Below are 16,190 nucleotides of genomic sequence, written 5' to 3'. Positions count from 1 at the left end.
TGTTCGCCATTATGCGCATTACGTGCCACATATCATCATCTTCCTGGTAGGGGTCCCAGTGCATTATTTTGCCCAGGGGCCCATGATGCTGTTAAGGTGGCACTGCCCATGAGAGGCTCCTGGTGCTTTTACTGGGTTGCCAGCTTTAAGTCTCCTGCCACTCTGCATGTCGTCGAGCTTAGTGACCCTCCGCACCAAGGGTATACCCACATTAATGTTGTGTCAAAAAGATGGCTGCCGCGTGGCATCCTTCTGTAAGCCTGGGGGCCCATTAACTTGTATTGCCTGGGGGCCCCATAAGTTTTCAGTCCGCCCCTGCATTACATAATAGCACTTATATTTCAATAGTCCAAATCATTATACATAGATACTCAACAAAAAAAGTCTGAACACATTGAATACATATTCAACCAGGTTGAAATCTGTATTTAATAAATAATCTGTACAGAAGTTGGAACAAACTAATTTACAAATGTATAAAAGATCAAAAAAAGACACGAATATCCAAAAATATGAAATTATATATAAAAATGCTATGGCAGTATGTAGTGTCCATATAACTGGCAGGTCTCCAAGTGTTGTTACAATACTGTTCCTTCTTGAAAAGCTTCAATCCACCTTGGAGAAAAGAAAAAAAAGAAAAACTTTAATTTCAACTAGTCATGAAACTAGTGCATATAGCAGTACAAACAACTACAGTAAATGTGACAGTTGCAAGACTTTTTCATGAGCCTGTTTGAGACACAGTACACAAAGGAGGAAATTTTGGACCCATCACTGCACCATCTCACCAACATTATCTGAATTCATATAACAGTTTAAACGTTCATACATCGGTCAAATGAACAGGTGCATTTGTATTTACCAACATCAAGTTAGCGTATGTTAGACTTACAAAAAATTATACAATTACATTTATAACGTTGGCTCTTTGGTGTTTCCTTTAAATACCCAGACCAGTCACAAAAGCATAGCAGCGATGGCCAGTTATTTGGGCACACCCATTGTTATACTGCCTGATGTGCAACCCCCAAAAGCTCTACTCTCTGCTGGCATCCGCTTTCCCATTACCCTGCTGTATATGCAGCCAACACATCAACATTCAAAGTCAAGTTTGATTGCTTTTACTGTTTACAGTAAAGTTAGCCATTACTATGCAGGTTCCAGAGTATGCGTCCCATTGTTCAGTTAATTAGGAAAGCAAGCAACGGGAGAGAGAAGTAGTAGTATGTCTTGGATAGTGGCATAGCTTAAAGTAGATATGTTGTATTGTAGCAAAAACCTTAATTTCAAATGAAGGGCTAATTCACACCAGCTGCTACATAGCAGCTGATGTGCGATGCGGTCTGGTGGGATCTCTGCAGAAACTGATCCTGTTCCCCTAAAGCATGTTATACAGCAGAGTGCTTGTGCTGTGTTAGCCCCTGTACACACGGTCGGAGATTTCAACAACCAAATCCGTCGGATTTTGTCCGTCGGATCTTGTCCGAAACTGTTGCATACACACGGTCGGACAAAGTTGTTGAAAAATCCGATCTTTCAGAACGTGATGACGTAATTTCATTACGATGGGACTACATTCAGGCTAGTAGCCAATAGCTTTGATGTAGGAATTTGATCTGAGCATGCGTGGCACTTGGTCCAATCAAAATTCTCTACACATGATCGGAGTATGTCCGATCGGCCCAGTTGGTCAGGAAATATTTCCAACAAGTTGGAAAATTGTGTCCGACGGATATTTCGACGGAATCAGTCCGATGCATACCACACACAGTCGGATTATCCGACAACACGGTCCGATAGGACACATTCCGACGGATTCTCCGACCGTGTGTACAAGGGCTAAGTTGGCCTCTTGTATAATCTAAAATGCCTGGCTGATCCTTCCAGTTTCTGCCCTCCCCCATGTAAACTGACCACGGTTTATAGCTGCTGAGCCCCGACATCATGGTCTGTTTACGTGCCTCTGTCATCTGCAGCTCTCCTCTCCCCCTCCTCCCTGCATGTCAGCTTGTACCAGTGACACTCAGCTCCCCGCCCCTTCCCTTCCTGCTACTATAATAACTATTTGATATTCATATCATCCCCAGTGTTATATAATATTATGTGCCCCACTGTTTGTGCTGTATAAAAAAAATATGCCGAGTTCCTCCCGGGGCTCACCTCCCCTCCCTACGGGGCTGACGTCAGCAAAAATTCTTGGCTCCTCCCGCTGTAGCTGTCAGCCTGGGAGAGGAAAGCGGCAAGCAGTCACGTGAGTGCCAGGAGACGCTCAAATAAGGTAGAAATCTGCATTTTTTTTTATACAGCACATAAAGTGGGGCACATATCGTTATCTAACAGAGGCTATTGTATGAACAGAACATAGAGGCTTTACAACTACTTTTAGTTTAATTGCTGGCCCCACGGTGTGAGGCAATGGATTGTCCACACTGCGCTGCACTTTTTTCAGTGCACACTGCCCACGTACCACCACAACGCAGTGGGGTGTGAAGAAGGCACGCTAGCGACAAGGCATTTTGCCTTGTCATGTGGTAAGAATGCGCAGGAATGGCTACCCAATGCAGTCCCACCACATCTGGTGTGACTATACCCTAAAGCAGTGATGGCGAACCTTGGTACCCCAGATGTTTTGGAACTACATTTCCCATGATGCACTGGCACTCTGCAGTGTACTGGAGCATCATGGGAAATGTAGTTCCAAAACATCTGGGGTGCCAAGGTTCGCCATCACTGCCCTAAAGCAACCCATTTGCCACCAGGGATCGCTTTTGGTGCAGCCAACTTTTTCAGGGCCCGGATGGGGAAGGCGGTTCACGGAGTGTCACAAACCCCCCTGCACTGAAATATAAAGGGTACTGCACTGTAAAAGTTACAGTCTCCCTTTTACAATGCAGTCCCTTTTATATTACAGTCATTGTAGCCTCCCCCCCCCCCCCATCGCAGTCCTCCTTGCAGTCATGGTCCTCCCTTTACAGTCCTCCTTGCAGTCATGGCCCTCCCCTCACAGTCCTCCTTGCAGTCATGGCCCTCCCCTCACAGTCCTCCTTGCAGTCATGGCCCTCCCCTCACAGTCCTCCTTGCAGTCATGTCCCCCCCCCCATCACAGTCCTCCCTGCATTCATGCCCCCCCATCACAGTCCTTCCTGCAGTCATGCCCCCCCCCCCAATCACAGTCCTCCCTGCACAGTGTCCATTTTAGTCTCTGCCTCCCCTGCAATGTCTCACCTTTGGCAAGGCAGAGGCATTTAGCAGCCTATGTGTATTCTCTCATGTCAGCCTATTAGCAAGGCAAGGGGCAGCAGTGGAATCGGCCGCAGATCAGGACAGAGAGCGGGAACTGCCAAACTTATATTAACAAGCAGGTGATCACCCTGATTGTTATGAAAAGTCTCCCACGCTCTCTCTCATGATCTGCAGCCCCCTGCCATTCTAATAGGCAGCCAGTCGGGAGAGAGAATACACACAGGTTGCTCAATGGACCGCAGTTCGTGACAGAACTCACCTCCTGTGATGGCGGCCCGCTCAACAATAGGCCACGGACCGCTACCAGTCCATGGCCGGGGGTTGGGGATCCCTGCACTAAAGGGTAAGTGCACTTTAATACAAAGAGCACTTTCCCATCTATCCTTGTCTTACTGACCCATAGGTAGAACTTACCTTTCTGTTGTGTTAGCATCATCAGATCTGAAGATGTAAAATAAAGTGTTTTTGTGCAGCAGATGAATGGCTTTCAGTTCGGTACTCTCATCCTGTACAGCTTTGACTGTGAATCCCAGTAGAGGCTGACTTTCCAAGGCTGCAATATCCTGAAATGATATACCAAAACACACTTTCAGTGCCAGTTTTATGAATGCTTGTAGACACACAATTGTGTGAAGTCTTTACAGAAATAATTTGTAGGGATTTTTTTTTTTTTACAATGGGGAAGTGTGCTGTCTTCAGATCAAAAATTTATTGGATTGACTTCAGGGGTAAACCGCACCTGACATTTTAACAGCAGCCATCTCTTTTTTTTTTTTTAGAAATGTGTATTTATAAAGATTTATTATACATTTAATTCGATTTATACACATGATTATAGGGTAGGAATAACACAAGCTCAATGCATAATAATCTATATGTATTATCCACAATATATTAAAACTATAAGAATTCTGTTGCACCAGCACTGATATTCCTCTACATATGTTGAGTTTATAGAGTGAATAAGTTTACCCCATATAAAAAAAAAAATCATATTCATCCAAAACATCCAAGAAAGTTTAAAAATGACAAGTGTCAAACCATATTTTATAAATCTACTGTCCCTTATGAACACCAGTATAATCATTCTGTATTGGCCATTTCTGTGGCAAAATTACGAATACCAGAAATATTTACAGTTTTCTGATTTAGCCCATTAACAAAATGCTAATTAGGTACAGATTGTTTTTTAAATGTTCTCTTTAATTGATCTAAAATTCCAGCCACCTCTTCATCATACTGAAACCAGTGTACGCCTGGAACTGAGATGTTTGCCATCATGTGGTCAGATCTCGTAAGCTGGCCATAGACAGAACCTGCTGAACTGGCTGAAATTTCAATCCATCTATAGGCAGGCTGGTTTTACTGTAGTCGATCAATGAACTTCAGTGCAACCAACCTGTTGGTGTTTTTTGTTCTATCACTGACATTGGTTATAGCCGCCAGCAGTAATCTTACCATTCTGACGGCTGACCTCCCACTGTCAGAATACAACAGCACAGCAGGAGGGATGTCCCCATCAACAATGACTGTGTTGATCAGGGAATAGAGTATTTTATTTTCCTCCAACCTGTGATTGAAGGAAAGATTACTGTATAATGTATGGCCTGCCTTAGACTCAGGGGTGCACAAACAAGGCCAATGTCAGAATCGCTTTTTACTTGTTGGAAAACCTGTGTGTCTCTTGGCCAAGTCTCTTCTCAAAGTGAAGGTGAAAGGAAGTGTCAGCTGCATATGTTTTAGGTGTCTTGCACACTGCAGCTTAAAAATGCTCAGTACAGCTACTTTTTTTTTTACTGAGCTAAAATACAGCTTATTAACTGTAATGTGCCTATTCACACAGGTGCGTAAATAAGCATCATGCGTTTCTGAGCAAGAAAAAGAAAATACAAAAATCTGCATTTTTTGGTCAGTAATTCACACCTCATGTGTGCAAATGCACCATTTACATATTGTGTAGAATGAGAGAAAAATTGCGCAAACACGTATATGGTGAAATGTGCGCAAAAACATAAAAAATTAAATAAAACGTCTGAAAAAGTAGATGCTCAATTAGGAGTATCATGTGTAAGAGGCCTCAATGCACTGAGCAAATAGCACAAGATGAGTCTCAGCACTACGAATGACAAGCAGATGTCTCTTTCTAAAGGTGGGTCTGGCTGTCTGTGGCATCTCCTAGTAGCACAAAATTAAAAGCTCCTGTTTGGTTTACAGTTGCTTATATATGTACATGCACTACACCAGTATATATCACCCATAAAGTTCTTAAAATGGATGGGCCGCTTTCCAGACTGGATTGACCACTTTAAAGCGGGAGTCCGCCGGGACTCCGCGTTTTTTTTTTTTTTAAAAGCCAGCAGCTACAAATACTGCAGCTGCTGACTTTTAAAATAGTGACACTTACCTGTCCAGCGCGCCCACGATGTCGGCACCCGAAGCCGATCTCTAGATCGTCTGTCAGGTGCTGCCGCCGCCATCTTGGGTATGGGAATCAGGAAATGGAGCCTTTCGGCTTCATTTCCCGGTTCCCTACTGCGCATGCGCGAGCCGCGCTGCGCAATAAGGACGGTCCCCGCTGCCTCTGGGATCTGTGCGTTTCCCAGCAGGCAGCGGGGCACTTGCGGAAAGGGGCGGGCACTTGCGGAAAGGGGTGTAATCTACGCCCCTTTCCGCAGAGAGCTATCCCGGAAGTGGGTGCAGAATACCTGTACTGTACAGGTATCTGCACCCCCCTCCCCCCTGAAAGGTGCCAATTGTGGCACCGGAGGGGGGGAGGGTTCCGATGAGCGGAAGGTCCACTTTAGGGTGGACCTCCGCTTTAACTAAAAAGTAGGTCATGCATCGCTTATAGCAGAACCTGTCCGCTGGCAGTGGGTGTTCTTGGACTTGCAGAACAATAACTTCTTCCCACCAAGGATCATAGAGCGTGATATGAAAAAATATAAAAGCCAGATATCGGGTAATCCCATTTATTAAAATAACATAAAAATATAAAAAGTCAAATGGCTTGCTTACATCTGTGGTGCGAGCGTGTTCGTAGGTCTTTTTTAATCTCTTGGTTGATTCCACCTAGCTCAGCACTAGGAAGCAAGCCATTTGGCTTTTTGTATTTTTATGTTATTTTAATAAATGAGATTACACGATATCCGGCTTTTATATTTTTTCATATCACGCGCTATGATCCTTGGTAAGTTTTTGTTCTTCAAGTTCAAGATCACCCACTGCCAGCAGACAGGTTCTGCTATAAGCGATGCATGACCTACTTTTTAGTTAAAGTGGTCAATCCAATCTGGTAAGGGGCCCATCCATTTTCAGCACTTTATGGGTGATATATACTGGTAAAGGCTGGAGTTCTTTGACATTCATTGGATTATCACTGCATGGCATCAAGTTTTTGGCTTGACTTCCTTTTTATTAGTTTTTTTAATTGTTTTCTTTTTTTCAGATTCACTATTTATAGGTGGCACATGCACTTGTAGCTGTGTGCATGTATGATTTCTGTGCACTTACTTTAAGAATAATGTGGGATTTCATTATTGTTGATATGCAATACGAAGACTAATTAATGATTAGCACATGTAGTTCACACTCTAATATACAGGTTTATTGCATTGCCAGTGTTTTATATATGTTCATATGTAACGCCTCCTTTTATATAAATCACAGTATCTAAAGCACTAGTCACTTTAGTAGGGGAGCAGCTCACTGTATATTACTGGAAATATATTTAGTTTCCTAATTCACTTATCAATTTATGGTATCTACTGAGCACGAAGTTATATACAGTACATTTTAAACATGCAATACAGAATCATTTCTTACCTCACTAGCAGCATATGTATATAGGACTTTGTTCTTTATTACAAACCACATCTGCTTCCCGGGCTTTTTGCTACCCTTTGATCTTTGTAAGTAACCACTCATTGATGAGTCTTCTGTACTGGCACATACCTAAAAAGCAAACACAACAACATAACAGTCCCTACAGTAGTAAGTGGGATAGTTCATATACGGCATATTTCCAAAACGTTAGCATGTTTAAACAAGTATATTTTGCCAATCCATGAATGATAATACAGGCTAAAATCATTGACAGTCCTGCAAACATCCAAACTTACTTTAAGAGCTGCTGGGATTTTCTTGTGTTTCCTTCCAGATGGAATGCTATGCAGCACTGAAGAAAGGGCACTGGAGGGGGACTTATGGTTTGCAGGAGAATTTGATTTGGCTGTGCTTGGACTATCTGTTTGGAAAAAGGTAAATCATATGGAAAGAGATTAACTGAAAGTCCGTATGCATGAAATGTATTCAGAACATTAAAATCTGTAGTGGATGCCAAGCATTACACCTCCTCTTAACTATGTATTGCTAGAACATTAGGATTATCTAAGTGTTTAGAGGTACAAACCTCAGGGGAGAACTCAAGCTAGCCCAGAACTGCCCCCTATTAGCTCTAAATGCCAACATTTCTTATTTAAATAGAAAGTCCCTCTGTGAAACAGTATGATAGACAAAAGCCAAAGCAATAAGGAATTACTGTATTTCAAATGGATCAAGATGGCTTTCTGTCTGGAAGGGTTTTTTGATGGCATGTGTGATTACATCTGATGGCCATAAGGTTTGTGGTTGCAGACATGGCAAACAAATACAAGAAGCTTCCCAGTCAAGTATTTGGCTTGATGACATTTTATAGTCATGAACTATAATAATAAACAAAGGAGTCTCAACCAGACAGCCATTTTCTAGTTTATGGAGATCCCTTTTAGGTATTTGTTCAGTTTGAATAAAATTAATATTAATAATTTAATTGTAAACTTTCGCTCTACTCACAAGGAAATGCAACTTAGATTGTTTAAGTCCTTGTACCTGTGTAAATCTAGAAACATCTCCACCTAACTAAAGTGACTGTAAATGCTAGATTTTTTTTTTTTTTAAATAACAAATATGTTATACTTACCTGCTTTGTGAAATGGCTGTGCACAGTGCAGCCCCAGTCCTCCTCTTCTTGGGTTCCTGATTTCTTTCTCCCTGCCGAGTGCCCTGATAGCAAGCCGCTTACTACGGGAGGCAATTGGGCAAGCTGGCTCCCAAAAACTGCTCTGCATCTGCGACACAGAGCAAGGCTTGCTCCCCCCTTCTCAATGGCTGTGATTGACAGCAAAAGGAGGTAATGGCTCCTGCTGCTGTATCTGAGCCACTGAAGAGAGAGAGCCGGTAGTGAACAAGGCCTGCAAAGCTGAAACGTGTTTACATCTGCTGTCTGTGTCTTTTATGGAGAATCAATAGATTTAGAAGATTTTAAAGAGCAAGCAAGGAGTTGCGTACCATCTTTTCTCAAGAGAGCCAGGAGAGCCTCTGCTCCTGTGCACGCCACTGGATTGAGATTGGGCTCAGGTAAGAATAAGGGAGGGCTCGGGGGAAGCTGAATGCAGATGGTTTTTTAACTTAATGCATAGAATGCATTAGGGTAAAAATAATTCTCCCTTTACAACCATTTTAGTCGATTAAGAACATATCAAAAAAGGTTTTGCAAAATCATGGTAAGACAATTAAATACCTTGTTTCTGCAGTTCCTGAAAACACAGGTCACATACTCGGGCTAAATGATACTTGAGATACTCCAAGCTGTACTTGTTAGTTGAACATGCTTGACATACAATCTGAAAACAAGTTTAGAACACGTATCTTTAGAAAAGCACAACAAAATACTCTGTGAATCCATCAAATTTCAAACATTCTTTATTGTGCATAATTTGGGTGATTTAGTACTGAATTTGCATAATCCTTGCTTTACAAACACAACAGATGGCAAACCAAGCCAAAATTTATTTTAGGCATTTTAAAATTAAAATAGTATAACTTAGTACTGCCTCTAGCAGTACTCTCCATCTTTGAAAAGGTGATTGTAGTACATGTCTTTACCAAACTATGGCACACTTCCTTAATTATTTAATTTCACAAATAATGGTATTGTTCATTGTAACTCTACATATTGGAATACAAATACCTGCAATATTCTGCATTACAGCACAGCAAACTTTTTTTATTTCCTCTATTTCTTAGCAATATATCCAATTTGCAACCAACAGTTAAAATCAATTAACAACAAACCTTGCCACATGCTCTGCAGTGATGTCTTCTGTAGGTCAGTGTAAATTCACTAGTACAAATCATGCACATGGTAGCTCTACCATCAGGAATCCAAATGGGTGCTTTTGTGCCAAGTGTATTATCTCCTTCCTCTTCTGGGTCAGTCTGAAAGACATATCACTTGATATTAATACTGGCATTTCTGTCATATTTTGTAGGAATTTATTGAAATACAAAGTATATTTATATGGCCCCTCATTACTAAGAATTTTAGGGGTCTATTTATAAAACATTTGTTGGACAAATGTGACAAGCATTCATGCAGTCTGCACAAATTTTTACATATTTTCTGTAATTCATTACAGATCGCCAGCTCCATCTAATGGCCAAAATTCAGTTTTCTGAAATACCTCAATAAGAAAATATATAGTATGTTGGCCACTAGATTGAGCAGACAATCATAAGAATTCAAGTGATATTAAATGTTATTATTTTTTAACAATAAAAAATATTATTTTCACCTGTCCTGTGCAATTGTATTGCACAGAGCAGTCCCTTTCCCAGTTTCCTAGAGTCCCCACCACTGCTGTTAACTCCTTCTTCTTACAAGTGCCCCCTCAGCAAGCATGCTCTCAAGCCGGGCTGTGTGCATCCATAAACACGCACAATGAGGCTCAGCCACTTCTCCCACGCCCTCCTTCCAAGATTTGACTAACAGCAGCAGTTGGCTATGGCTCCCGCTGCTCACAAAGTCTCCTGTAAGACCAGTGACGTTCAGTTTCCTGGCTACTGAATTGTCCAAGTTGGGCTGTATAGGCTCTCTGCCCATTCAAGCACTGTCTCTCTCAGAGCTAAATAGTAACCCACTCACTTTCTCTCAGACATTGGTCTGGCAAAGGTGCCTGCCTGTCTTTGAGGTCAGACAGACCAGGACATGCACTCTCCTAGTGTGCCTGTACAAACACTGCTCCCTGCCCCTTACTGCATATGACTGTCTCCTCAGGAGGCCCTGCCTGGCCAGACCGAGTGCCTTTTGTGGGTCTATATCGACTTGACAATCAGTCCTCCAACTGCTCAGAGACTCCATGTATGCTGCAAAATCTGTCTCTTTACAAAGTGACAGAGCTCACGCACACACGTATACATATACATGCAGCATGTATACCCACAGACCTAAACAATTGCATGTACAATGATGTGGGCCAGACATATCAGATCATCTTTTCCCACAAGTTGTGGGAATTTCACCATTATCACTAAAGCTAAAGTGGTAGTAAACCGCAGATTTAAATATCTCCTAAACACTGCAAGTTTAGGTGATATTCACTGTACCTACAGGTAAGCTTTATTATAGGCTTACATGTAGGTACAAGTAAACAAAAACACTTTACTACCACTTTAATGCACCATATATTAACCTTACTAGGGTAGAGTGTGTTTTATGATTAGTAGTATTGGTCCTCTAACTCTTTCAGGAAGCTTTATCAGCTGTATATCTATATAAACTACTTAAAGTGGATGTAAACCTTTATAGCGGCCGAATGAAGGGTTAAAAGCAGCTGCAAAGCGCCGCTGCAAAGCGCTGCCTATTGATTTCAATGAGCAGGGGCACTTTTAGAGCGGTGTATACACTGCTCCTAAAGCTCCCCAAAGATTGCTGCTTGCAGGACTTCTATTGATGTCCTGCCAGCGCAGCGCCCCAGTGTGAAAGCACTCGGGGGCTTTCACACTGGGACTGCAGATGAGGCATTTTTCGGGTGCTATTTTTAGCGCTAAAGCACTTGAAAAATGCCTCCAGTGTGAAAGGGGTCTTAGTGCACGTAATTGAGACATGAACAAAGCATATCCTTCTAGTATGTACTTATTTCATATCTGAGGTTTACAACCACTTTAATAAAAAAAAAAAAAAAAAAAAACCTTAACATGTATTTAGGACTTACCTCTTCTTGACTCTTTGTTGGGTTAAAGGTTGTTTTCTTTTTGGCATATTCTTCAATTGCTGTGGAAATTGCTTCAAGCCAATCATCCCTTTCAGTAGCAGAACTGTAATGAAAGCAATCAATGCTTTACCTGCACATTCCATCCACCATGATCTAAATATAAAACATTTCTGCAGAAAAAGACCTCGCTGGTAACATTCATTCTATGCCGTAAAACGATGAATACTTAATTTAGTAAGCATCAACTGTCATAGCAAAGTGCAGATACAAAAATAAAGGTGCTATGGGTGTCAAAGTCTCAAAGTGGATAGTCATTTATTACTTTAAAAAAAAAAAAAAAAAGAAAGACGTCTAAAAGAGGAACTAAACAAAAAAAAGAAAGGCAGAGGGTGAAATAATTCACCAGTATTGCTGTGGTCTCCATGCAGCTGTTCTTTTACTATGCCTTATTCTGCATTGTGTATTTGCTTGGAGGTGGCCATTCTGGTAGAGTCAGGGCTTTTCTTCCTCCTCTCAGATCCTCCAGACAGGAGAGCAGTGAACAGTACAGTAGTGATATCTCCAAATCTCCTAGGGCTAGCAGTCATTTTATTTTACATTGTAGATATACTGTGAGGCTATAGGTATAGGAGTGTCTGAGCATCCTGACAAAACCAAGTGCACTGTTACTTTTCAGGGGGAAATCAATACAAAAGATACATTTTCCTGGGCACCGCTTAGGCACAATGAACACATTTTCCCTTTAACATAGCAAATCTTCACTTTTTGAGTTTAGTGCTACCTTATTGACAATGCTTTATGGCAGCTTCAAATTTAGTGACCAGAACTATGACCCAGGCAAGAAGTAAAACTGAAGTAGGAAACAAGTAATTCTGGCTATGAACAGTATCAGATTGTGTGAATCATAAGGATATTGAATCAGAATTACAAGATGGCCCTGTCTTTAACTCTTCTATAAACACAGCTTGATGTTCACGATGATGATGATCTTTTCCTTTAAACTTTAAAAGTGAATGTATGTAAAGAAAGCTTCAGTTTGGACTACAGTCCATCAAAAGATTTCCAACACTTGTTTAAACAAGTGACGTTAACCAATTGTGATGCAGAAAGACTACTTATGTGATAATTTCTACCCAGCAAATACATCATCTCAGTAGAAGGTAAAAGGTACTAAAAGTGAACCAGCAAAGATGCGAGTTATGATTCTTTACTACATAGTGTCTACAGACAATGCAGTACATTTCTATGTGAGAACAAACCTAAAAACGATGGACCTGTAGCCCATTCAAGCCTTGTGTAGGTCTACAATCTTGTCCCTGACATCCTTGAACAGCTCTTTAGTCTTGACCATGGTGGAGAGATTGGAATCGGATTGATTGCTTCTGTGGACAGGTGTCTTTTATACAGGTAACAAGCTGAGATTAGCAGCACTCCCTTTAAGAGAGTACACTTAATCTCAGCTCGTTACCTGTATAGAAGACACCTGGGAACCAGAAATCTCTCTGATTGGTAGGGATCAAATACTTATTTCACTCATTAAAATGCAAATCAATTTATAACTTTTTTGAAATGTGTTTTTCTGGATATTTTTGTTATTCTGTCTCTCACTGTTAAAATAAACCTACCATTAAAATTATAGACTTGTCATTTCTTTGTCAATGGGCAAACGTACAAAAATCAGCAGGGGATCAAATACTTTTTTCCCCTCACTGTAAACTGTATGTAGCATTAGTTACATACAGTATACAGCGCTGTGTCCCAGTAGTGGTTTGGGGACTTCCTGTCCTGCTCCCTCTGATTAGTTGAGGTGGAGAGCATCACATAAACTGGTTGCCCCTCCAACTCAATCAATCAGAAGAAGCCTTGTATTTATTCAGAAAATGTAATGCGTCTTGTGAATGGCTAAACAACGCTCAGTTTGACTCGATTTTGTTCTGGGAGCGGAACAGGAAGTATCCATACTGCTACCAGAAACACAGTGCTGTATACATGCTACATACAGTTTACACAGCGCTCCCAGCAGGTGTACCTGTTTGTGAAGGTAATAATTTGTTTGGACCAGCCTGGTCTAAACAAACTATTTTAAAAGTGACAGAAAAACAGAGTTAGGCTTTAAGAAAAGCCACTAAGTTCCGATAACCAATTAGTAATAAGTGGGAGACCCCAGCTGATTGACATGTCAGAAACAGAACTCCACATTTCCAATAAAAAGCCCTAGAACTGCATGCACGGTTCAATACCTGGCTGACAAAATGAAGGACCTCTCCACACTTTCTATGTTTAGCTCATTCTGATAGGCCTCTTGTGTTGGTTTTCTCACCTAGAAATACAAAGTACAATGACATTTTAAAATAAATATGTTCAATAATAAAATACCACTCTTAAGTGACCAAACTATCAGCCTTCAGTTCAGCCACATAATAATCAAAAATTAAATCATCAAGTGTATTTGCCTGAAATCATAGGTTTCATGGACTATGAGCCAACCAGAGCTATACCACTGGAGACTGGAGGAGAGATGGTAGGCAGTTTACAGGAGAAAAGCTCAGAAAGAATCCAATAGAAAAAGTAAAAATCAAGCACCAGGACATCTCGACTTAAAAACTGTAACTTTATTTCATCCATCCAAATATAAAATGGAATCAACTCCTATAAAGAATAATGCGTTTCAGCCTCCTACATAAGTCTTAGTCCTGTGATGGTGAATATAGCCAGCCTCTAACACAGATGTTTCTAAACAGGGGGCCAGTTTACTGTCCCTTGGACTTTAGGGGGCTGGACTGTGGCCACTGGAAGTACAAAAGGTCCCGACATCAGTGGGAATAAACAATGTCCCATCTTTAGTGTCAGTGAGAGGAATTGTGCCCCATCATTGGTGTCATTGGCCCAATTGTTGGTGTCATTAGGAGGAAGTGTGCCCCATCGTTGGTGTCATTGGGAGGAATTCTACCCCATCATTTATGTCATTGGGCCCAATTGTTGATGTGATTAGGAGGAATTGTGCAACTTTGTTGGTTTCGGTGGGAGCAGCTGTTCCCCATCATTGGTGTCTTTTTGCCCTATTGTTGGTGTCATTGGGAGGTATTGTGCCCCATGGTTGGTGTAATTAGGAGGAATTGTGCCCCATCCTTGGTGCAATTGGGAGGAATTGTGCCCCATCCTTGGTGCAATTGGGAGGAATTGTGCCCCATCCTTGGTGCAATTGGGAGGAATTGTGCCCCATCCTTGGTGCAATTGGGAGGAATTGTGCCCCATCCTTGGTGCAATTGGGAGGAATTGTGCCCTCGGTGGGGGGTTATGGATTATGTCGTTATCAATGCATGGAATAGGTGTCCCAAGGGCCTGATAAAAGCAAGCAAAGGGCTGCATCTGGGCCCCAGGCTGTAGTTTGGAGATCACTGCTCTAACAGGGAGTTGGATCACAGCAGCAAAAAAAAAAAAAAAAAGTGTTTGGTGATTTGGAGGAGGCCGAGAGCAAGAGAAGGTCATTTTTGACTTAGAAATACATACTTGAATATAATTATTTTTTTTAACCAGAGTTTAGTGTCACTTTAATCAACAAACTGGCTGAAAATAATTACAAATAATAATACAGTATATGTATTGTGTACAGTACTTAGCTTTTTGCCTGGATATCTACGTTAAAACAGAAAGTCTAACAATGTTGACATCATTGACAAGATAAGTTCTTACCTTCATTCCAGCCAAAGAGAGCATGTTGTTAAGTTTAAACATCCCTGACTGAACTAAGGTCGTATACAACAAGGCATCATTGAACTAAAGAAAAAAAAAAACAACAGAGTTATTGTTTCTTACAAATATGTCAATTTATTTGTAACAAATATCTCACTATTCTGATAAAATGTATGAAAACATAAAATGTGCTAACGCATGTTGTAATGCTAATCTTCAAGCTGTCATGGTGACCCACTTACTTCTTAAATCCTTAAATCATTATTCAGATTAGCAGTTGTGATTTCAATCCTGACTTCTTCATACTGAAATCAGACAGTCAGGAAGCTACCATTTCCAGAAAGTCAGCATTGGTAGCCCCATATTTCTCTCAGCAATGGTTTTCTTCAATATGTAAATATTGTGCAGCACCAAGGCTGGGTTCACACTAGTGCGATGTCAGACATCGCATTTGATTCCCCCTAGGGATCGACCGTCCCACCCGGAGGCACGAGCGACCAGCCGCCACGTCCGCCGGCTGGCCAAAGACCTGAACAATCGGATCTAGTAACCCGAAAGCAATGTCATGATCTCACTTCCCAGATTACTGGCATCATAACCACTTAAGCCCAGGACCATTTTGCTGGCCAAAGACCAGAGCACTTTTTGCGATTCGGCACTGTGTCACTTTAACTGACTTTTGTGCAGTCGTGCGACGTGGCTCCCAAACAAAATTGATGTATTTTTTCCCCACAAATAGAGCTTTCTTTTGGTGGTATTTGATCACTTCTGCGACTTTTATTTTTTGCGCCATAAACAAAAAAAGGAGGGACAATTTTGAAAAAAAAAAAAACACGTTATTTTTTGCTTTTTGCTATAATAAATATCCCCCAAAAATATCAAAAAAAATAATAATTTAGGCCAATACGTATTCTACATATTTTTGGTAAAAAAATTGCAATAAGTGTTTATTGATTGGTTTGCTCAAAAGGTATAGAGTCTACAAAATAGGGGATCGTTTTATGGCATTTTTATTAATTTTTTTTGTTTATTAGTAATGGTGGTGATCAGCGATTTTTATCGTGACTGCAACATTATGGCGGACACATCAGACAATTTCAATTGCGATGTTGAGACCACTCACATATATACAGCGATCAGTGCAAATAAAATTGCATTGATAACTGTTTAAATGTGTCTGGTAGTGAAGGGGTTAACACTGGGTGGTGCTGTAGAGGTTAA

General features: G+C 41.1%; 1 protein-coding gene across 1 annotated transcript in view; it reads right to left on the bottom strand.

The window, feature by feature from the left end:
- Nucleotides 1-399: 399 nt before the first annotated feature.
- FGD6 (FYVE, RhoGEF and PH domain containing 6) overlaps nt 400-16,190 on the bottom strand; it is a 138,479-nt gene continuing 122,688 nt past the window's right edge. Inside the window, exons 13-21 of the mRNA XM_077470307.1 lie at nt 14,970-15,053; nt 13,517-13,596; nt 11,277-11,379; nt 9,358-9,501; nt 8,804-8,906; nt 7,365-7,489; nt 7,069-7,197; nt 3,661-3,809; nt 400-618 (exon numbers count right to left, since the gene is read on the bottom strand). Coding sequence (XP_077326433.1) covers nt 582-618; nt 3,661-3,809; nt 7,069-7,197; nt 7,365-7,489; nt 8,804-8,906; nt 9,358-9,501; nt 11,277-11,379; nt 13,517-13,596; nt 14,970-15,053 — 954 coding nt within the window. The 3' untranslated portion in view covers nt 400-581. The remainder of the gene's footprint in view (nt 619-3,660; nt 3,810-7,068; nt 7,198-7,364; nt 7,490-8,803; nt 8,907-9,357; nt 9,502-11,276; nt 11,380-13,516; nt 13,597-14,969; nt 15,054-16,190) is intronic.

This window comes from Lithobates pipiens, unplaced genomic scaffold, assembly GCF_037356315.1.
Source record: "Lithobates pipiens isolate NorthernLeopardFrog02 unplaced genomic scaffold, aLitPip1_a1.2 Scaffold_8, whole genome shotgun sequence".
NCBI lineage: Eukaryota > Metazoa > Chordata > Amphibia > Anura > Ranidae > Lithobates > Lithobates pipiens.
Note: the sequence above shows the minus strand (reverse complement) of the source record. Positions and strands in the feature narration are given on the sequence as shown.